This window comes from Triplophysa dalaica, chromosome 1, assembly GCF_015846415.1.
Source record: "Triplophysa dalaica isolate WHDGS20190420 chromosome 1, ASM1584641v1, whole genome shotgun sequence".
Taxonomy (NCBI): Eukaryota; Metazoa; Chordata; class Actinopteri; order Cypriniformes; family Nemacheilidae; genus Triplophysa; species Triplophysa dalaica.
In genome coordinates this window covers 2,276,570-2,300,159 of record NC_079542.1, presented here as the reverse complement: position 1 = coordinate 2,300,159, position 23,590 = coordinate 2,276,570, and the positions used below count along the sequence as shown (strand labels likewise).

At 38.2% G+C, this 23,590-nt stretch overlaps 1 protein-coding gene across 4 annotated transcripts in view; it reads right to left on the bottom strand.

Moving 5' to 3' along the window:
* The window catches only part of lrp4 (low density lipoprotein receptor-related protein 4), a 72,935-nt gene that overhangs the window by 11,896 nt on the left and 37,449 nt on the right, over positions 1–23,590 (bottom strand). For all 4 annotated transcript variants that reach the window (XM_056749215.1, XM_056749234.1, XM_056749225.1 and 1 more), the window contains exons 4-21: positions 21,101–21,214; positions 17,042–17,158; positions 16,633–16,761; positions 15,277–15,396; positions 15,065–15,190; positions 14,853–14,978; positions 14,310–14,444; positions 12,678–12,803; positions 12,054–12,284; positions 11,821–11,977; positions 10,726–10,943; positions 3,144–3,320; positions 2,128–2,253; positions 1,680–1,888; positions 1,489–1,570; positions 1,305–1,410; positions 1,002–1,203; positions 8–197 (exon numbers count right to left, since the gene is read on the bottom strand). In XM_056749215.1, coding sequence (XP_056605193.1) covers positions 8–197; positions 1,002–1,203; positions 1,305–1,410; positions 1,489–1,570; positions 1,680–1,888; positions 2,128–2,253; positions 3,144–3,320; positions 10,726–10,943; positions 11,821–11,977; positions 12,054–12,284; positions 12,678–12,803; positions 14,310–14,444; positions 14,853–14,978; positions 15,065–15,190; positions 15,277–15,396; positions 16,633–16,761; positions 17,042–17,158; positions 21,101–21,214 — 2,691 coding nt within the window. The remainder of the gene's footprint in view (positions 1–7; positions 198–1,001; positions 1,204–1,304; positions 1,411–1,488; positions 1,571–1,679; positions 1,889–2,127; positions 2,254–3,143; positions 3,321–10,725; positions 10,944–11,820; positions 11,978–12,053; positions 12,285–12,677; positions 12,804–14,309; positions 14,445–14,852; positions 14,979–15,064; positions 15,191–15,276; positions 15,397–16,632; positions 16,762–17,041; positions 17,159–21,100; positions 21,215–23,590) is intronic.

The window sequence follows — 23,590 nt, the reverse complement described above, 5'->3', positions numbered from 1 at the left end:
TGTTTACTTTTTTTTCTGTGATTGTGGAACATGTGAATGTCCATGAGGTTCTCCAGGTTCTCAGCGAGTGTTTTGCGGTCTAAACCCGTGAGTTTGTCTGCGCTCTGGATGCTTTTGGACTGCCAGTCGGTCCAGTAAATTCTATCTTCATGGAGAGTCAGTCCAAACGGATGTGGCAGCTGACTGCCAATCAACACCTTTGAGAAAAATAAAAAACATCTCAACAAATGATTTTCTATTTTCGCCAAAAGATGGACAATTTGGATGAGCTGATTTGAAAACTGATCATGTCAATACAAATCATTTCCAATGCACTTTTTGTCTTCGCTTTAGCAGTTGCGGCATTACGCCACAGTGGAGGCGCTGTTTCGTTGTCAGCACACTGAGACACTAAAAAGAGCTGCAGAACAAGAGCTAGCAGTGTTCACGACTGTTTGTTTTGTATCAAAGTACCTTTCGTTCAGAACGACTCGCACACGAATGACTCATTTAACCATTGAACATTTCTGTCACTAGCGAATATAAGAGATCATTGAATCATTTAAAGTGAACCACAGAGAATGCAAGATTTTAATGAGCTTTACTCATTTTAGTCATTTAGTAAGACTGAATAGTTACTTGAAAATGATCAAAAAAACTTTACTTTTATACAACCAAACAGAAGTGTTTTTTATCAAATAATGTTTTATAAAACGTTGTAATTGTCATTTTCATCTAATTTTATTAGAACTTGTCAAAGTCACTTTGGTTAAGCCACTTAAAGGTACGGTAGGCCTTCGTGTGTGTACAAGATCGGGATGGCACCACCTCCGCATCATTTTGAGTCAGGAAATCCCTGGTATATATACACACTTGATATAAAAAGTGTCAAGTATCATGAAATATCATAAAAATAAACGGTATAAGTACAATTTTTAGATGGAATCTCAAACCAAGTCTTTTAAATGGATATCTTCCATCTTGATCTCTACAGTAATCATGTTGTCACTCAGAATGTTTACCTGTCTGCCTGATCCGTCAAAGTTGCCAAACTCAATGGTTTTGACACTGGCATCAGCCCAGTAGAGTCTCTGTGTTTGGTAGTCGATCGCCAACCCATTCGGCCATGTCAGGTTAGTTGAGATAATAACCGTACGCTCGGACGCGTCCATACCCGCACGCTCGATCTTTGGATTCACGCCCCAGTCTGTCCAGTACATGAATCTATGACGACACAAAACCACATGATTGACTGCTAGGATGAATCGCTCTGTTGTTTGGTCGCATTCAATAAGAAACAAAACAACCAAATACTGTTGACGTACCCTCCAATCGGATCAACAACGATGTCTCTGGGTCGGTCAAGGTTCTCCCAGACGAGAACGGTGCGCATGCTTCCGTCCGTGTTGGAAACTTCAATGCGATCTGTGCCTAAAGAGACAAAATTTGTTTTAGTGAAATTGAATAACGAAAAGCAAAACTGGGAAAAACTGAGAAAACTGACGTCACCTGCATCGGTCCAGTAGAGTTTGCGTGTCAGCCAATCAATAGCAAGACCTGCGGGACTTTCCAAACTGGTGTCCACCACAACCTGCGACGACACGAAACACAGAGACTGAATGCACAGCCCAACAATACTAACAAGCACATCAGATGTGATGACAGACACTAGCCGGGTCTCAGGTTCAAGTCCCACAAACCTCCTGTTTGCTTCCGTCCCATTTGGCTCGATTGATGGAGTTGGTGGTGACGTCAGTCCAGTAAATGTATCGCTCGCTGGAATCCCAGTCCAGAGCCACAGCGTTCCTGACGTCAGCCAGAGGTATGACATCGTCCAGCTTGTCTTCGGTGTCGAAGCTGATTCGTCGGATGTCCGTCCTTCGGGCAAAAAGCAGGAACTTGTCAAGACCTGATCAAAGACCAAAGGTCTCCTGTCAGTCCTTCACGCTTCAGAGGTTCATCAGTACAGACACACGCTCGCATTTCAGACAAATGTACTCGCTTGTTACACATTTACAATGACATTTATTCAATTAACATGCAATATGTTTTTTGCATATTATTGCTTTACTTGATAAATTTAATAATTTTAATAAATTTTTAAGAGCAAAATGTTGATATTCAAACTTTGGAAGGAGTTATACTCACTCTCAGCGCAGTTGTACTGGTCAACCTTCTTATAGCCGGTGGGACACATACAGGTGAAAGTCTTATTACTGGGCAGACACAGGTGACTACAGCCCCCGTTAATGTTTCCACAAGGATTTCTTCCATCTACAGACACGGAGAAAAAACATTTTCTCACAAACAATAGCATGGAAGCCTTTAGATCACATGATCCAAAGAAACATGAAACTTGTTAAGACGCTTCAAACTTTGACCTGTAATGTAAACCTGCAAACTGAACACAAGTCAAACCTTTTTAACAAATCAAGCAAACAATTGATTTTGATCAAAACATGCATTGATGCACCTGAAGGTATTTTATGGTTCAGTTTTAGAATTACATCAATAAAAAATACATATATTAAGAAATGAAGAGACCATTCTAATGTTCATGTAATCAGTATTTCTAGATGTATTGTGGTCATTCAAGTCCAGCCTCTGTTGAATTTCAACAACATCAAACCTCAAAGAGTGAACTTTTTCTAAATATACATGTAGAAATATGACTGATGTATTCCTTAAAAGTGAATCTGAATTTATTTTCTTTGCAGTATTCAAGGTCTGAAAAAATACACAGCATACACCCGTTTCTCCAGTTTTCATTTTTTGCAAATACATGCAAATAGAAACAATATTTTGAAATGAAATATGGGAGAAATATTGTTAGTAGTTCACAGAATGAAACAAAAATCACAATTTTACCTAAACACATACCTAGATTCAGAAAAACTGAAAATAATTTAGAAATCTCTATGTAGAAATAAACTCATTGTAATTGTTATTTTCTGTGTATACCACAGAATGAAAATAAAAGGTGTTGTTAACTCTTGGTAAAGTATTGTGATGTTTGATCAATAAAATGACAGTTGTATTCTATGTGAGAAAATCTTAAAACTCATATGGAAGATTAGATTTTTGGTCACTTTGTGAAGCGTGCGTTACATCATAGTTTATTTTAGGATAACAGTGAAGGATAAAATGGTGTGTGGTCAGCTGACCTGCAGGCTGTCTCTGCGGGTGAAGCGTGTGGATGTCCATAGGGAAATGCAGTTTGTTTCGGATCACCTCCTGGTTCTTGCCAGTAAACTTGTTTGCGCTGTTGATGCTCTTTGTGTGCCAGTCTGTCCAGTACAGATTATCCTCGAACACCGTGATGGCAAACGGATGAGGGAGACCTGACCGAGACCAAATGATGATGGACAGATGAGGAAAGGGATTCAATCATTGTTTTACAGAAAACAACATAATATTACAATTTGCGATGTTAAAGGGATTATACTTCACCCATAAATTAAAATCCTAGTTGTTTCAAATCTGTATACATTTCTTTGTTCTGACGTACACCGAGGAAGATATTTGGAAGAATGCTTATAACCAGAAAGATTTTGCCCTCCATTGACTCCAATAGTAGAAAAAATTCAATGGTAGTCAAAAGTGCCCCAGAACTGTTTCCGTCCAACATTCTTCAAATGTCTTCTTTGAGTTCAACAGAACAATAAAAATTATACAGTATTTGGCAGTCAATAAATCAGTCTGCTTATAAGCATTCCTCCAAATATCTTCCTCTGTGTACATCAGAACAAATAAATAAATGTATACAGATTAGCTCGACGGTGAATAAATGATGACAGATTTTCATTTTTGGGTGAACTGTCCCTTTAAATTCATCATGTTCACTGTTTAAGTTTGTAAACACTAAACAGGCCCTTTGGGGGTCTCACATGGATCTGGTTATGACTCTGATGTCTCAAATAAATGCAGTTAATGACTTTCATATGAGAGGATCTGATGAGATGTGAAGCTGAAATCAAAAGCACATCAGTCATAGGAGGTGTGCAGGATGAAGCAGTTTAAGTGTGATTTCTGCTGGGCTATAACAGATGATGTGTATAATTCACACTGTTAATATAAAGAGTCTCTTTCATCCTGTCTGTTAATGCACATACACAGATAACGGTCATTGTAAAGGAACATTGCGTCTGTCAAACACAAACATAAAAAAGTAGAGCTGATCAAAGCACCTCTGAAATCAAGCGTCTTTTCTTTATGAAACGTAAACAATACACAATACACTCTTATAGATTCACTCTTTCATCTCTCACTTTGTATCGTCTATAGTTCACTGTTGATCCTTTAATAAACTTAGTCTTGTCAGTCACATGACCTTGTTGGCAAAGGCATGTTAGCTGGTTAGGTGATAAACTAGTACCAGCACAGGTGATGCTAGCTTGTTTTTCTTATGGCACTGACATATAGACTTGATTTCTCTTTTAAGTCTAAATAAATGCAATTCAATATAGTTCTTTGGGGCTTTTCACATTTTAAAATGACATGCATTAGAATAAGCTGAAGCCATAAGAAAAAAAGGTACAAAATCACAAGAAAAAAGCACTAATATAAAGATGATGAATACATTAATCTGGTTAGACTTAAACCGTAAGATATATAATTCAACCTTTTTTTCCCAAGTAAGTCCTTAAGTCTAATGTTTATTCTTTAAAAATATTTTAAATATATCAATGCTGTCCATCTGAAACCTCGTATCCCCATATTTAATGATTTTTTCATGGTTCACTTTTTACATTACGCTTGTATGGGTTAACATTAGCAAATTGTAAATGCATTAGCATTAGCATAGAACAGTTTACTTTTTCATTTATTAATCTTATTTTATTTTATTTTATTTAATTCAAATGTAATAGTTCATGTTTATTGTGCATTATCTATTTTTATTTATGAAATGTAACTGATGAAATGAACATGAATGAAAAATGCTTCTGCAGTATTTAGTTCATTTTAAAGCAACACTTTGTAGTTTTTTCAACCTTAAATAATATTTCTAGAATTATTTTGGTTGTAGAACAACTCTTAACTGGACGAATTCAACTGCCGTCATAGTGGTTACAAGCACACTCTGTAAGTCCTGTGTTGGGGTCAGTACACAAAGCCCCGCTCATCCCCTGCCTGCGGAAGACAGATGGTCTCCAAACATTTTTTCATTTGCCGGTTCCATCAGCTTACTAAACAAATTCACATATATTGCGCTGCCCATGGCGAAATTTATACAGCGACATTATTTACAACACTGGTAACAGACAATTGCGCATGTCAAGCACATGGAGGAGCCTGTGAGCACAAGTGTTGCTTTAACTTACTTACTTGACTAATGTTAACAAATACGACCTAACCATAAAGAGTTACCAATATTCAAAAACTTTTTTTACAGTTTAACATCCTTAAATCACTTTAAAGTGGAAAAGTGCTCACAGTGTTTTCAGACAATGAAGAAGGAGGAATGTGAAGAGCTCATCTTGGTCAGGCCATATTAAAAATCTCTCAGCACGTTTCTCTATCTGAGAAACTAGCGTATGTGCCTGTATGTGAAGCTCCAGGTGTGCAGGGCTGTTTTCTGATGTTATCACTGCGTTCTTTTGTTCCCTCGACTCGCTGCGTCGTCTTCTCTTCAAGTCTACACCATCCTCCCCCTGTGCTGATTGTTTTATTGGGGATAATGCTGGTGTCTAAACCTACAGGTCCAGCTGCGCTTCTGCTGATGTTCTCAATGAGAGGAACGTTCTGTGAACATTAACAGCTCGACTTACAGGTTTCACACCTAACCCAGGTGCAGCTATTGTGTTCCTGCTCGCCGTGACACTTCATCTTCCCTTCGAACGTGCCGGAGCGGAAAGTCAATAAAACCACACACCGAGACGCCAGCATTTTCACTCCAGATGTGAGCGAGTGCTCGACTTAACGCCTCTTCTGCACATCGGAGGAACAACAGAGCTATTATTAACCGAATATTTGCCCTAGAATATCTGCACATGTTTTAAAGCCATAGTTCAGCCAAAAATAAAACATTCTGTCATCATTTAATCACTCTCATGTAGTTGTAAACCTGTATGCGAGTCTTAGGCAGGGCTCGACATTAACGCTTGTCTGGAAGTGTTTTGAATGGCCAAGTGAGAGAGAATTTTACTTGCCCGACCGGACAGGTAACTTGGAAAAAAAACATATATGTAGAGTAATAAGAATACGTACATTAGACAGAGCTGCGTGTTTGTCGTGGTTGTGTTTGTTTGTGTGTGACAATAATCAATGGTGCACCACACTGAGTCCATGTGGATGCAGAATCCTGTTATTTAAATATCATCTGGCTGTTCTGCGTGTCTGAGAGAATAATCTGCACAGTTTAACATATAACACAATTGTGATGGTTGAGGATTTATCTGCGTCTGCACTGTACGAGTATATAAACACATGAACTACATCTCCAGAGTTGATCTGTGAGTTTATTTTATGACCGTTTTATTGTTTGAGAGTGAAGCTATGTGTAAACAAAAGTCTTCCCGAAGACCCGTCAAAACAGAAGTTCTGTTAAATTGAACACTCAACACATTACAAAAAATACTGTAGTGTACTATAGTTTGAATTGCCCATGTAGTAAATTGATAAACACGCTGTACTATAGGAAAGGATTAGGATTATCCATCTGTATGTATCATTATTGTCGTTTGTCAGTTATCTGCCTATTTATAATGAACTACACTATGCACGCCTCATCTTCCAACAGCCCAAAAGGGCTCACCTGACTCCCCTTTTCATCTCTCTTCACTGACTACCGGTTGCAGCCCGTATCAGATTCAAGTCACTAATGCTTGCCTACAGGACTATCACTGGATCTGCACCGGCTTACTTCCACACTCTCCTGCACTCCTACACCCCATCAAGATCCCTGCGTTCAGTAAACCAGCGGCGGCTTGTATTGCCTTCCCATAAGGGCAGTTAATCCCTCTCCCGCTCTTTCTCATTCACAACTCCTTCCTGGTGGAACATTCTTCCTATCTCTGTCCGTTCAACCACATCTCTCACAACATGAGAAAAAACTACTTAAAACCAACTCTTCTGTGAATACAGAAGAAAAAAAAATACACTAACCCTTTCTCTCAACAGGTAGTGGTCTAGCTTTTGTTGAAACCAGTAACTTTGTATTGGCACCTAATGTATTATGGCTCCTGTATGAACTATCGCTTATTGCTCCTAAACTCTTTGTAAGTCGCTTTGGATAAAAGCGTCTGCTAAATGTCTAAATGTAAATGTAAACTACACTTGCGCATTTCTGCCTGTGCTAGCAAACTTTAAACCTCTCTAACATCAGCGTTACGTGCAAAAACAGTTTACATACAGCATTAACACTAATAATATTTACTGCTTGCCTTTGTTTTACATCAGTCACGGACAGTAGGCCTTTAACAAAATTCTGCCAGCCAAAGCGGGATCTAGTTAAAATTTTTAGAGGCAAACTTGACCAATCTAAATCCAAAACAATTATATTGATTATATTATAATATAATTCAAATGAAATATATTTTTTTATCTTTGGACAAGTCATTTTAGTATCCAGACAAGTGAATGACAAATTTGCTTGTCTGAAGGACAAACACATGACAATACTTAATGTCAAGCTCTGTTAGGTCTTCAGTGGAACACAAAAGAAGATTGGTTTTGTGTTCATACAATGTTGTTACTTACATTCTTCAAAATATCTTCTGTGGTCTGCCTATGGGTTTGGAATGACATCATAAGGAATCATTTCTTTAATTCTTTAAGATGTGTGATCCTCATTACATTAAACAGCATTTTTAAACAAGACATTGAATATTATGACGGTTAGAATTGCTGAATCACAGTAAAGTCACGCTGCAGCTTTGTGAAATCATTTGTCATCTGTAATGAATGTAGATGACGTCTGAGCTCTTCACAACACTTCGAAACATGTTGGCAATGAAACAGGTCTGGGAACAGATCCAGACCAGCACTTGGACCCTCACAGAGCAAGAGACTCATCGGTTTGACTACTGTCCACAAATCAAATCACACATTCAACAGCTGTCACAATTAACAGAACGCCCGCTGAGAGAGTTTGGGTCACATGTTACAGGGTCATTATCATTAACAAAAACTATTTAAACATTTCCATTAAATAAAATGATGCAAAATGAGGCTAAACATCATTTGAATACCTTAACCTAACACAAATGAGAAACGTTGCCTTAGCAAAAAAATGAATATAGAATTAACATACATATAAAAAATACAACTATTTCAAAATATTAACAACAATAAAACAAACCAGAGTTATTATAGTTTTGATTTTAGTTTTATTTCGTTTGATTTTAAAGTAACTTTAATTTTTAGATTTTTAGTTTTTGTGTTCATTTCATTTGAAGTTTTAGAAATATTGGTATATGTTTTTGTCATTTTATAATTCATTGGTTTATATTTTATGGTGCTAATTATGATTAATACATTTTATTTTTATTTTTTGTTTATTATTATAACTTTCGTGCTTTTAACTTATTTCATTTTATTTTTTAGGCAACATTTAAATTGTTCCTTTAGTTAAGTTTTTCCAAAACATTTTAGGTCAATATTTTATTTCATTTTACCGTTACATTTTCAAACTTTGAATTTTAGTAAACTAAAATAACCTTGAAACGCACTGCATCACCAGTTTTTGTTTTATAGCAGGGTCCCCAAAATGTTTAACCCGCGGCCCCAAAATAACAGTGTCAGGGACTCGAGACCCCCACTACGCTCGGAGTTGGCTAAAGTATACAAACACTGCGCACAACTGCGCATACGCATTTATAAGGTCCATCCAAACACGCACATATGACAACACAAAAGAACACATTCTAACATATGAATGATTTACTCATTATTTTACTTGTTGTTATACAAAGATCATGGATTATTACTACAGACGGTCAAATTTCAACAAACTGATTGTAGTGCTGATAGATGTGCCGCCCTCCTCCTCTGACCTCCCTTCATTGTCTTTGGTTGATATTAACCAACGTTTCATACAATTATAAATATCCTTAACCTGAAAAGTAATCTGCGTGCACATATGGGAATGTTTAACGTGGTGCTGTAAATGGACTCTCTGCAAGTAACCTTGCTAACTAAAACAGTTGCTAATTAGTCATATCAACTCAGGGGTCACGATCGAGGGGGAGGATGGCTTTTTATTTGCATGGTTTTATTTATAACTTTAACTTATTTTTTGTAACACTTATTAATTAAATACTCTATTCCTAATAAAAAAAATCTTGAAATCATATTGCGCAATCCCAGGGGTCCAGACCCCCACTTTTGGACCCCTGTTTAATAGTGACCATATAAGTAGGGATGGGCATTTAAAGCAAAAATAATATTCGAAGATCGATGAGAACTCTTCGAAAATTATTCGAAATTCACACCCCTCCCCCATATGGACGCATTTACAGTATTACACACACACAAACAGAGAGAGAGAGAACATTTACGCTTTAAATCCGTATGACGACACACTGCTTTATGTATTATTGAATAGGCAATCTTACATCAAACAATACATTAAAATAACGTGCTGAAACGTTAATATATTAACAACTGAATCTATTGTCATGAAAAAGTTTCTCCAGTCTGGCAGTGATGGTACAGATGGTACAGGCTGTACAAACTCCATACGATTTTTAAAACCCTCTCCTCCGACAAAGCTGATCGGAAGCACATCCTTAGCGATCATCATATTAATTAAAGCTGTTATTTGCTCCGCTCTTCTGGCATCCAGATTGGTTGTTCTGACCATAAACTAGCAACTGATTGCTGACCTATGGATGGACCTGCTGGGTGCTTCGCCCTGAAATGATTGTGCATCGTAGTTGTTGATCCATGATAAACCAGCTTTGCATCGCAGAGTTTGCACTGCACTTTATTCTCATTAATTCTATTAAAGGACCCCACACAGAACACATTTTCTCAATTTATCGTTTCTCTTATGTCACGCAGGTCTACAGTGTGCGTAACTTTGTTACCAATTCTTGTGGGAAAATGTTTTCCTCTACTGTCTCTTGATTGACAGCCTTTAGGTTTTAGGTGCGTCCTTATTGGCAGCGCCACCCTTTGGTTACATGAACACGTTACACGTAAAAACACGGCAAGTTTTTTAAGATCGTACACACTATTCGAAATTCTAGAGTTAAATATACTATTCGAATATTCGAAATTCGTGACTCATCCCTACATATAAGCATGTGTTATTTTTTTATGTTGAAGTTTTTCTAACACATACAAATATGTCACTACAGATTTTCACAGTACAAATCTCGGCAGGCAAATCACAAACTGCTCAACTGTAAATATCATTCATACACTTCAGTCATGTGTTAACTAAAGCCACCCCGATTGAGAATTACCTTTAATTTCCATTAGAAACGGTATCGTTTTGGACATTCTATGATTTTGAATACTTGAGTTTCATGTAACGGGACAACAGGATTAAAGTTGATCAATTTGACTGTAAAATTTAAACCAGTACTAAAACGAAGCCGTATGAAGGCTCGACTGATAAGCCAGCCAAATGTGTGATCAAGTTAGATTTTGATGGAAAATCAGACCAGACTGTTTAAACATTTCGACTAATCCAGCACACACTCCTAGAACAACTCCTAGAAGAAGTCAGTGTAAGGCATGACATCAATTCAGGAGCTACTATCATGTCTTATTAATCACGGTAAAGAACAAGTGTTTTACCTTGACTAATGACGGCTTTTCTGTTCTTCCCGTCCAGATCAGCCCGTTCAATCACGTGATGTTTGGCATCAACCCAGTACATGCGGTGACTGGCGTAGTCTATGGTGAGTCCGTTGGGCCAGAACAGGTGCGTGTCCGCTATTATTTTGCGACCAGAACCGTCCATGTTGGAGTATTCGATGCGTGGCATGTTCCCCCAGTCCGTCCAGTAAATCTTACTGTGACGTAGAAACATTAAGATTCACAAGCTGACAGCATCATATGAGACTTCATTAACAACATTACCATGTTGACATTTAACATCATCATCATTTTAAGCTATTATCAAATTAATTGCACATGTGCTGATTTTTTTTACTGTTGTTTATAAGAATCTCCATGCAAGGTTCCCACTCTAAGACAAATGTCAAGATCCCCGACTTTCACAGACTAAAAAGTTGAATTTCCATGAACTATAATGAATGAAACCCAGTCTTTGAAGTGGTTGAGTTGTAGCCAAAGCTCTTGATATGTATATTTCCCTGGCATTTTGCCTTAGTTAAGAGCTACAGGTGACTGCATTTGACTTAAGTGATCGCCATGTGACAAACGGGAAGGGAATAAACTACCACTAAAGATAACCATAACAAAAATGTGTAAAAAAAGACGATAAAAACTACAGTGTAGAAAAAATACATTTTCATTATTGGAAACTAACATTTAAAGTGACAAACAAAAACCCAGATATTCCATGACTTCCACAAAAAAAATATAAAATTCCAGGACTTTCAATGATATTACAGAAATTCATTGACCCGTGGGAACCCTGTCCGTGAGAGTCTATTTCTCTCTAGCCAAAACGCAAGCTGTCAGAGTTTATAATCATATATTTAACATCTAAATTTGACTAATGCATTACACCTTAAAAAACAAATCAACATTAACTCCTACTTTTTTACTTACAAAACTTGAAACTAGAGAGGACTTGAATAGAATATAAAACACATGAGATGTTAGAAATGAGGAATGGGTTCATTTTTTGCCTCCGTAGTTTCAATCTAGAGGCAATTACAGTTTAATGGACCTCTCCATGAGAGTCAAAAGGAGAGTACGTACCCTTCGATAGGGTGCAGAGCGATTGCTCTCGGTTTCTCCATGTTCTGCCACAAAAGCACTTTACGCTGTGTGCCGTCCAGGTTGGACACTTCGATACGAGACGTGCCCGAGTCGGTCCAGTACAGTTTATCTTGAATCCAGTCAATGGCCAGACCACCTGAAACAGAAAGAGCAATCAATCAAACGCTGCCGATACTTCTGAACCTCAGAGCTGACTTCTAGTGGGCTCATACCTGGGCTATCAAGACCCGTGGACACGACCTCCTCCACGCTACTGCCGTTGAGACTGGCTCTCATGATCCGGTCCAGCGTCACATCCGACCAGAACACCATCTCTCTGCTGTAATGAAAGTCTAAGGCGATGGCATTCTCCAGATGATTCAGTAACAGCGTGTATTCCGAGCGGTGTGGCAGAACCTGACGGATATCGATCCGATTTGCGAATAGCAAAACTGGTTCTGGACCTGGAAACGGGGAACGAAGACAAGCTCAGTAATTCTTAGGAACATATATTAAATGTGCATCTTGCCAAGATTTTCCAAGAAGTTTCTTTTGTTTGTCCTGGAACAACATTCTGGTCAAACAATTCTAACCACATCCCGCCCCCAAACCAATCACTACAATTAGAGGGAAATGATGGGGTTATAATGTATTATTATTTTTATTAAACTATAACATATGCCTCCTGTAATTGATTGTCTGGGGTAGTCTTTCTAGAACACAGCATATCATTTGTCAACTATTGCTTTGAAAATAAATGTTTTGTGACAGGCCAGCTGGCTGAATTATTCAACAAAACACAGAGAATAAAAACAATCTGACATCTCAGTTTTGCTGTTGAAACACTGGACTCTTACCCAGAGCTTTACAGCTGCGTTTATCCGGCCGCAGTTCATATCCCTGCACACACCAGCACTGAAAACCTCCTTCAATGTTTGTGCAGCCCTGACTGCAGTAACCTTCATCTGCACATTCATCCACATCTGATGACACAAGTACCAACAACATCACTTAAACAATAACAACAACAACAAAAAATGGTTTCCTTTGCGATTTTTAAAAAGTTGTACGTACACACCACAGCGTTATCAGAATGATCTGCATTTGAATGGATCCAGAAAAACGAATTTATACTATGTATTATGCATGCCACGCCAGTGGATGGCGCAGTTGTACTATAAAGAAACACTACGCACTTGTGCACGTCCGCATACACAGTTTTAATCTAAAAGCACTTTAAATACACTTTGTCGGCCTGTTTGTGTGTTTATAGTAGTGTGCATATGAATACTATGTGTACGCTGGTAAGTGATCATAAGTATGTCACGCGGCACAAACATGCAGTCCGCTATTATTGTTTGGGGAATACTCAGGCATGGCTACAGATTGAACGCGTGAGACACAGGCATATGACAATATCGTTTTGACACTTTGAAATCCGTTTTCAAAAGTTGTGAGTCCGCCACAATGCCGTTGTCGTGTAAATGAACAGCCAAAACGCATAAAAAGTTTTCTGTTTATAGTTGAAAACAGTCTCGTGTAAATGGCCTCCTAAGTTCAGTTCATACTCGTGTGTTCCTACGCCGTAGCCTGACGTACACCTATCCAAAAATGTAACAACGCGTTCAACTCAACGCATACCGCAAGCACTGTGATCGGTCTGTTTGAAACTCTCCCTCAGGTCAAAAAACTCAGCGATACCGTCATGTTGACTCAGATAATTCATTCAGAAATGCATTTAAGTAAATTATTTGTTCTTCTGTCTTTAACATCTCAAGCTACAACAAAAGTGACTTTTTATCACTGCTAATGCTTTTCAAATGTGCTGCTTCTTCTTCAGCTCTTGTCTTGATTAAAAAAGCAACACTTGCGTGGACACTGATGCCTGGTGGTTATTGCCTGTCGACACGGTCAACAAAGTGAAAGTATAAATTAAAACCGACACATACCTGTGCACGAGTATAAACTGAGCTTTAGTTTTAGTAGAATGACAACACAGAAAAACACTGTTTCAAAAATATTAAATCAATATCTTGTTTTGTTGTTAAAACAAGCTGATGTGTGTCATTTCTTTTAGAGGAAACTGGCTTACATAAAACAAGGGCTTTTCAACAGAACACGTTTCGTTACGTTAAGACAAGCAAGATTAATTTTTTTTAATTTTCTTTGTGCTTTTGAACAGTTTCAGGTACAGGCGACAATGATGTCAATACAATCCAATTTCTCCCAGATCCACTTAAATGAAATGACATAAATGTGGCTTTGGAATTTCACGTTTTATAGATGGTATTGACAGAATTGTTTGTTTTCAGAAATGTGTTCTTTGAAACCCATTTAAAAATGTTAGCATTTCAGGCCCCTAAAACGCGGTTGCTGTGTAAACACATACAAAGGTTTCAGCTCACGCAAACGTCACTTAACTTATAAAAAATACTTTGCAAAAGTAAGATAAAAAAACTGCAAATGGAACAAAACTTGTGTTCTCTCACCTCGACATGTCCTGCCATCTTGTGCAAGCGTGTAGCCCGTATGACACATGCACTGAACCAAACCTCGTGACATATGACACTTCTGAGAACATCCCCCATTGTTCACATTACAGTTTTCCTCACTAGACCTGGAACCTACAAGCACACATGTTGAGGAAAGAATGAATTATTTATCATCTTCTCTAGGTCACGACCCAAATAAGGGTCGTTGGTCTGGTTTGACATGGTCGTGGACAGCCAGTGCAATAACAAACAATATGAATGTAAGTAATAAAATCTTTCAAAAGGGAAGATAAGCAAAATAATTGCTTTTATGACATCAAAGACATCTACAATAACTATAAGTTCACTTGCAACAAAGATAAACAACATTTAAAGTGCTGTGAATCACTGGCTGCTGATATTATCTCAATTCAAGAGTCATATAAAAGTCAATTTTCATCTTTTGTTAATTTCATGCAGTTTACTTTTACATGAAAACATCCGAGAAGCTCGGTTCTAGTGTTTATGTAACTTGTGTTTATGTGCATGTTGATGACTCACGGCAGTCCTGGTAAGGATGTTCATCAGATCCATCCTCACAGTCGCTGACATCATTACAGACCTTCCTCTGACCGATACAGCGCCCGTTGGTGCACAAGAACTGATCCGCCGCACACGGAGGAGTTTCTACAGTGCCACAGACAATAATACACTTTTACATCCCGTTTGGTTTTTTTATACGTCAGGTGAGAGACGAAGGTGTGTGACCTCACCTGTCTTTTCACAGCCTTCCTCATCACTGCCATCAGAGCAATCGTCCTCTCCATCACAGCGCCATGACAACCGCACACATCGACCCGACATACATCGAAACTGATCGGCCATGCACATCGATGTACCTGAACATCACAAAGACACCCGGGTCACACATCACTGTATATTACAATACTCATGTATCCTGGTATGGATGAAATGTTTGACATACTGCAGTTCTTCTCGTCTGACTGGTCGTCGCAGTCGTATTCTCCGTCACACCTCCAGCCGGCGTTTATACACATCCCACTGCTGCACATGAACTCTGCCGAACGGCACGGCTGGTGTGAAGCTGCACGCAAACAAAATCAAATAATGATAATCGTGTTCTCGAAAAGTTCATGCGCGACAAAAACAACTGTGGATTGTGGGCGGGGGGAGAGAACTCAACATGATATATGAAAGTAAAGCTTTATGACTCGCTGATAAAAGAACAGGTGTTGCACATCTGCACTACGCTGGTGGTCCGATACTACAAACAGCTGACAGCTTTCCCAAACACACGCCATCTCATCCAACACACTGTTTGACATGAGCATCAGTGCGCTTAATTCTGTCCTATTATCCTAAAACATCTGACGTGAAACATGTTTTTTGTGGTAAGAGGCAGAGAGAGATAAACAAATAAGTTTATACTTATTGTATGTCTTTTGTTTTATGTTCAATGCTTTGGCAATATTGTTTGAGAGAGAGAGAGAGAGAGAGAGAGAGAGACTATTAAGAGTTTATTTATTAAAAATAAGTTAAAAATACATTAATCACAAAACAAATTAAGATAAAAATAAACAATAATTTAAATAAAGACACTTAAAGAGCCCCTTCACCCGGAAATGAAATTCTGTGATCATTCACACTCATTCGAGTTGTTCCAAATCTGTAATAATTTCTTTGTTCTGATTAATAGAGAAAGATATTTGGAAGAATGTCAGTAATCAAACAGATTTTTGCCCCCCATGGACAAAATACAAAGTTAGTCAAAAGTGCCCCAGAACTGTTTCTGTCCTACATTCTTCAAACTTTGCATTTTGTGTACTTTGGGAGTCAATTTGGGGCAAAATCTGTCAGGTTATATGCATTATTCCAAATATCTGTCTCGGTGTTCATCAGAAAAAATGAATGTACACAGATTTGGAACAACTCGAAGGCGATTAAATGATGACAGAATTTCATTTTGGGTAAAGTTCCCTTTAACACCTAGACATAGATTTCCAAAACGCCATCATAACTCTCATCACAAAACCACTGGTTTACAGCCCATTGAAACATTTCCATTTCATTGACCAGTTTATAAAAAGTAAACTATATTTTAATATGAAACTTTAGTAAGCCCTGTAAAATGACACCATATCAGTCGACCCAGCACCATTCAAAAGATTTTTCCTTGACAACTATATAGCCAACTTTGCTTGCCCAAAGTGAACATTAACTAACACATGCACTTCCCTCCTACTTCTCCAATACTTTGGCTATTAAGAGAGAGAGAGAGAGAGAGAGAGAGAGAGAGAGAGAGATAGAGTGTGTTTCTTACAGCAGTCAGATTCATCAGACCAGTCTCCACAGTCATCGTCTCCATCGCAGTGGTAGATGTCCAGAATGCAGCGACCGTATGCGCACTGAAACTCTTCAACACTGCATGTGGCTGCCATCACGTCAGACGCTGCGGAGAAACGTTATATAACATCATTTATCACTCACACACAGATTAAATCCTGTTGAAGACAATCACCTCCAACCAGCAGAACCAGAAACAAACCTGAGCACAGATGTAGTCTAAACAGGATAATGATATTTTCCGAAACATGTGCAAGCCATTACATTTAAAACTTAAAACATCGGCTAATTTTCTGTACTTAGTGAGACGCTGTAAAATCCTTAAAAAAATATCCATTTAGGAAGGAGCCAAATTTAGGCCAACTCATCCACACAGACAGACTTACGGCAGTTCTCTTCGTCGGTTCCGTCTTTGCAGTCTGTGTCTCCGTCACAGTACCAGTGTTCTGCTATACAGCTGCCGTCCGTACAGCGAAACTCTTTATCTGAACATTTCCTCTTATCTGCACACACACACACACACACAGAGAACAGAGCGTTAGTTCAGACTCACTTTCCGTCCGGCATTTTTAGTTACTTATGTAGGGCCCAAATATTTCTGCCAGTCAAAGAATACAGGCATTAAAATAGAATTTGCTTTATAACACGGAACGGCACGGAATTTTCTTAATCAGAAAGTAGCGCTGCGCAACTAAGACAATGCTAATTGTGCTATAAATAACGCTCGAATGATTCAGATGCGGTTTAGATAATCTGCTTGTTTTGTGTATCTGTATTTGAAAGTTCTTTGGTTGTGTTTACTGCAATAGTAATCCTCCTGTGGCGCTTTCAACTGAAATAAACCTACAGTCAAACACCGACCTGTCAAAATAATAGTCTGGTTAACTTGAATCGGTTATAACACACCCACATTTGACCACATCCTTTCCCCTTGAATTATTTTATAATTCGACCACATAGTATATTATTTACTTTAGTAAATAGAAGTTAATGTACTTGTAAAGTGATCAAAAATAGTACTTATTTTTCTAAAATATAACAGTAACACTTTACAATAAAGCAGTAAGCCCCAAGAAGCCGTGGGTTACAGTGCATTTTATAACAGCTAAGGGGCGTTGTAACCCCCTTAGCTGTTATAAAATGCACTGTAACCCACGGCTTCGCGGGGCTTATTGCTTTTATAAAACGGTTGATCCATATGCTTAGTAAGGTTTCATGAAGTAAAACACAGCAAATATTATGTAATTATTTTATTAAAAATATATTCTTCCACCAAACAGTGTAGTTCCTCAGAAACATGTGTGGCTACAACAGTGCGGTTGCCAAGCAACACAGACGCAGCAAAGAACACAATGAAAAATATGCTTAAAGACTGTGGTGTTTATCTATTAACATGTATCTATTTTTATACATGAACATTTGTGTTTAAGTGTGGATAAAATATGCTTGGAAGCATGCTTAAAAGTGTTTAATAAGATTAATCTGGATATCGCCATTAATTGTACAATTGTTGAAAAATGGATCCAACATATTTGCACTCCTCTTTGCTGTAAGAGGAGTCTCCGGTTCTGAGATGCGATTTTTTGCGCTGTGTCAGAGGCAAGGATATTGCTCCAGCATCTTCGCTCATTGAAGTTTGGCTGCCAATATGAATGCAGGGAAGATTCATACTTATGCCCCGTAACTGACATAATTTCTCTCGCCTCCAGGACGGCATCAGACAGTTTTTGTACAGTCGTGCTTCGCAGGCAGTGGTTGGTGTAAATGGTCTCCGTGCCAGCCGCTTTACAGATTCGTGGCAACATAGAGGCAAGGAAGTTCACCCCCATGGGCTCTCTAGTATACCTAACGTTAGGGGAACGGTTTTTTAAAACCTTGTTGCATTGTAACTGTTGTCAATTGACAGCAAATATTTTTTACAGTGAAGGCTTCAGTAACCTGCTAAAGGTTACACTCTAACAAAAATATATTGCTGGCAATTGACAACAGGGGATCATAATATGCATCTAATAAAAAATATAAGCTATCTTAAATTTAATTTAGTTACCATTCATCCTTTGTGAAATTTGTCCGCTTTGGGTGAAGATAAAAGGCCGGTGGATTGGGCGGCAGCAAGGACAGGTATTTTTCCAGTGAAGCGACAGGACACCGCAGATTCCCTGGCTGCGCAAACATAAATCCCCGTAGACTTTCCTTATTTCTTTCGCCGGCTTCTTTGTGGTTTTTTGTGAATTCGTTGAAAGACAGCGTTGCATACTTCTGCCCGTTTTCGTCATGGCAAATAATAAACGATTCGGGCTTCAGTTGACGATTACCTTCTTTAGCTCTGCGTCCTATTGCAGCTGCACGTCAAACCAGACTTTATTGACGAGACCCTCTGATGTATTTGGATTTAGTGCCGGAGAGTGGGTGATTTTCTCAAAGTCTGCCACCGTTAACGCGGGATGGTGGGAAGATTTGTCTCGTCCTTCTCGGCGAAAGTTTTTAACTACTCCAACGAAAACGTTGTTACTTGTGATAAATTCAGGATCTTTTATCAGACACCAGGACCGGCTGATCGGTGGATCATTGATGTGACGGTTAATCCCTGCATGTAAACCAACATAATTTAGTAATTTTAATTAATTTAGTCATTTGGCAGATGCTTTTATCCAAAGCGACTTACAGTGCACTTATTACATAGCTGCTAAAGCTGTAAGGTTCGCCCTTTCCGTTTTTCACAGTGGCATAAAACTGACGGAGAGCTTTGTTTAGGTCAGTTTTGTTTATTGTCTTAAAGTCAATAAACATACCTTTTTCGGCACACCAGGACCGAAAACAACGAACAGACCACATAGTCTGTTTATGAGTATTCACCTCATTTCTAGACTTTTCGATGTCTTCAATTTCGCTTTCATTAATTTCAGCGTGTCGTCTTTGTTGTTGGTCTAATTTGTCTGTCATGTAAATCTCTTCCCACCACTCATCCATGCGTAGCCCACCAAAAATATCAAAATTCACAACAAAATCGGACATTTTGACAATTATTTTGCTGTACGTAGCAAGAGTGGCGCAGTGATTCTTGGTAATGCGGTCAGCCGTTATATATCGGGGTATTTTATAACGGCTTAGATCTCAGCTCAACCAATCAGAATCAAGGACCAGAACTGACCGTGTTATAATAAGTTGTTATTTGTTAACAGTTATTTAATGCATTAGCTAACCAGGACTAACAATGACCAATACTTTTACAGCATTTATTGATATGAATTCATGTTAATTTCAGCATTTACTAATACATTATTAAAAACAAACATTGTCACTGTTACCTTACTAACATGAATAACTGTTTTGAAAATATCTAACATGAACAAGGATTAATAAATGCTGAAAAACTCAATTGTTCATTATTATCTCATGTTCCCTAATGCTTTTACTAATGTTAAGTAACAGCACCTTATTGCAAAGTCTTATATACTCAATACTTTATACAAAATGTGACTTCAATTTAAGTACACCTAATAAAGAAAAAAGAAATTTAACTGGTAAGATGGTTTTTTAACATAGCTAAGTACATTAAACACGATTTTACAGATTTTTCACCTGTATGGTTCAAAGTATTCACTGTAGGTTTTTATTATAGTTTAGGCCTATAAGTGAATATACTACAGTTTTCTGAAGTATTTTTTAATGTGGGCAAATATATTACTTACTACAGTAAGAGACAGAAAACACGGAATCCAGAAAAATAAATGCAAAAAAAAAAAAAATTTGTGAAAAAAAAAATGGGTTCCATACTTATGATTTTTGTTACCACTAGTTTTCTGTAATGAAAACACCAGCAAAGTTATTACTAGAAACAATGTAATGCAGATGAGTCTGTGAAAAACCTTCATGGTGCAAGAAGCTAAAAACCTGAAGAGGTTCACGTTACACTAATTTACTGACAGAAACATGTGATCCTGACATACATCAGCTTACGGTCACCACACAGACAACATGCACTCACAATTTTACTTGGTTTGCAAAAAAACCTGGTTACAATGCATTTCAAGTGGTCATGAAGAACCCTAACTCTTTGTCTACCTAATGTTGACTACGTCTTTAGTAAAGGTCCTACAGGAGTCTGTGTGCTGTGTTTATCGTTTAAAAACAGAACTGTTCCTCTTTCCTTTTAATTTACATTTAACTTTAAGTACTGTATTAATATCTACAGTATGTCCAGCAGGGGCAAACATCTGGGCTGGGATTCACGAAACCTCCTTAACACTATGTCATTCTTAAGTTATAGTGGAAGCCATATATTCTTAAGAACGACATAGTGATAAGAAGGTTTGGGGAAACCCGGCCCTGGAGCTTATACTTCAGACATGAGTGATGTGAACCTCTGGCATGTAAACTATATGTCATACATTAAGGATCAGCGCTGGAGGTTGTAAATGATTGTGAAGTAAGTTGAAACTCACCGCACTGTTCATCACTGTTATCACCGCAGTCATTATCTCCATCACAGTGCCAAAGACTGCGGATACAGTATCCATTCTGACAGTGAAATTCATCTTCCTCGCATTCCCGCGGCGCTGCATACACAACACAAGACAAAAGAACACGTCATTAAAGGCAGTGAACAAATGATATTTTGTCCCGTTTAATACTTTTAAAAGTTTGTACTGGTCTTAAACCTCAACGGTGAAATCTGTGTCTCTAACACCACCTAATTAAATGTAAATGTAATGTAAAAATATTCCAAAGTCCAAATTTGATGTGGTGCGATCTGTTTTCATAACTGTACAGAACACGCTTATAACTGCACAAAGCATGTGGGTGCTGTGAGCTACACCGACCGGCCCGGCCATTCATAGACAATGCGATTTTCCATCCCGTGGCTCTACTTTCCCTGAGTTTTTCTACACACACTAGATGGACAGGTTTCAAGGTTTGTGTGAGCCTCACGCATCTTTTTCAGTGCCACGGGCATAAGCACTACTTTTTACAGCCATGGAAGCAGTGCATTGGAAGTGCGCACGGCACGGTTGTCCATACGATAAGTATAGTCATTGCAAGTTCAGATGGAGTCCTTCGGACTTCATTCTTTTGTTTGGCGAGATTATATTGCATAAACGCAAAGTGTTTCGTTTATAATTTTGGTCAGTGTACACAAGAATGACTTTACAAACGATTTACACAAAAATAAGTTTCATGAGACCCAATGTGTTAACTGTATTTGGTTTAAAAAATGAGGGTTCAGTCAGTGGAGGAAGGAGGATTTACAGAGTGATCTGATCGCCTCCCTCACACACACCCAATGTAAGCATATAACATGCTGGGTGTTGGATGGTTTTATGATTAAAAATGTGATTTTAGCATATAGAGAAAATGAACACACCTCTTTACTAAAAGCTGCGTCTTATTTTTGTGCAATGACTTGCTTGGCAGTTTAGTTTTTGACAAAACATTTTACAGTGTTTACATATATTACGCAGTTTATTACTGCATAATATAATTCCTTAAAATAGAAGTTGTTTCATAAAGTAAGAGTTGATTTTAAAATGCCTACATTTGTTGCATTTTGTGTTTTTAAGGCGATCAAAATATTTTCCCCCATTTCATAGCTGAGGAAAAAAGTCTAAAAACTTCTCCTCCGTCTCGTGGGATTAAGTGTCTCATAACACCCCTAGTCATCATAAACTGAAGTTTGAAGGGTTTTCTCTTGTGTGTTCTCTGCTGGTTCATCACACATCGCTGCTGCTGTTTAAATCAGACACAAGATCTCTCCATCTGTTTCACATCACAGGAAAACTTCACCTGACACTCCAGCAACAGCATTACATGAACGGCTCATTTACTGCATCTCAACATAACAACAACATATTTGTGACCCAAGTATAGCTTTACAAAGGGGTGTAATCTACATCAGTTCATCTCTTCATCAAGTCGTGAAAGTTTCCTCTACAAAACCAAAAAACCTACAATAAATGGGCCTACAATGCCAACTTTTGTCAAACATCTGCTAAACAAACGTAAAGCTTGAAATATTTTGGCAAATAACAAGCAAATAAACACACAAAACCCCTGATGTGAACTCAGTTAATGTAGGACATGCGACAGATAGACAAACATTTTGTGGGTTGAATTCAAACCATTTCAAGACTTTACAGCACCAATCTAATCTTCAGCCTGAACCGTAATGCTTAAGATTGTGAGGATTTTGTTGTTCTCTTTAAAAGATTGGATACTATACTAATACATTAAACAAATGAGTAAATGATAGATCTGAGGTGTGCTGGAGGTTCCCAACGGTATGTCAAAGAAAGAAGAAGTTTCGACACAACATCCCTCAGCAACATCTCACCTCCTGCTGTCTGCATCTCGTTCTTATTTCATGGCCCTAATTCACAGGACACATGAATTATTTCCTCCTACTGTTGAAATAATAAAATAACAAATACAGCCCGACAGCAAAAGTGAGAGGAGAGAAGCCTGAAATAATGAGCAGGGGACCGCGGTGCTGAGACACTTACAAAGCAGGCGGATGAAAAATTCATGGAGAGCTTAAGGCAGACAGACCCCCCATGACGAGAGCCCCCCCTAAGAGCTCTGAAATATGGGTCAGACATCAAACCATCTCACTGATTTTGTTTCTCTCACTGCTGTAAACAAACACGGTTTCTTTCTTTCTTTATGGTGAGGACTGCTATGCAACAGTTTTAGATTTTATTTTGGTTCTTACAGACGCTCAAAAAAACCTGTTCTATAATCTGGTAGTTGTCAACTGATTTGATGCGTAATAATTCAGATGTGCATGTCATTTACTATACGCATCAGACTCATGTAAACAGCAAAACACAAACGTGTTTTTGGGCACATGCAAGTTTGGATTTCTGTGCAAATCCACTGGGCAACGCTGAATCTATTTATCATGTCTGGTGTGATGTTATTGCTCAAATACTTTTGTC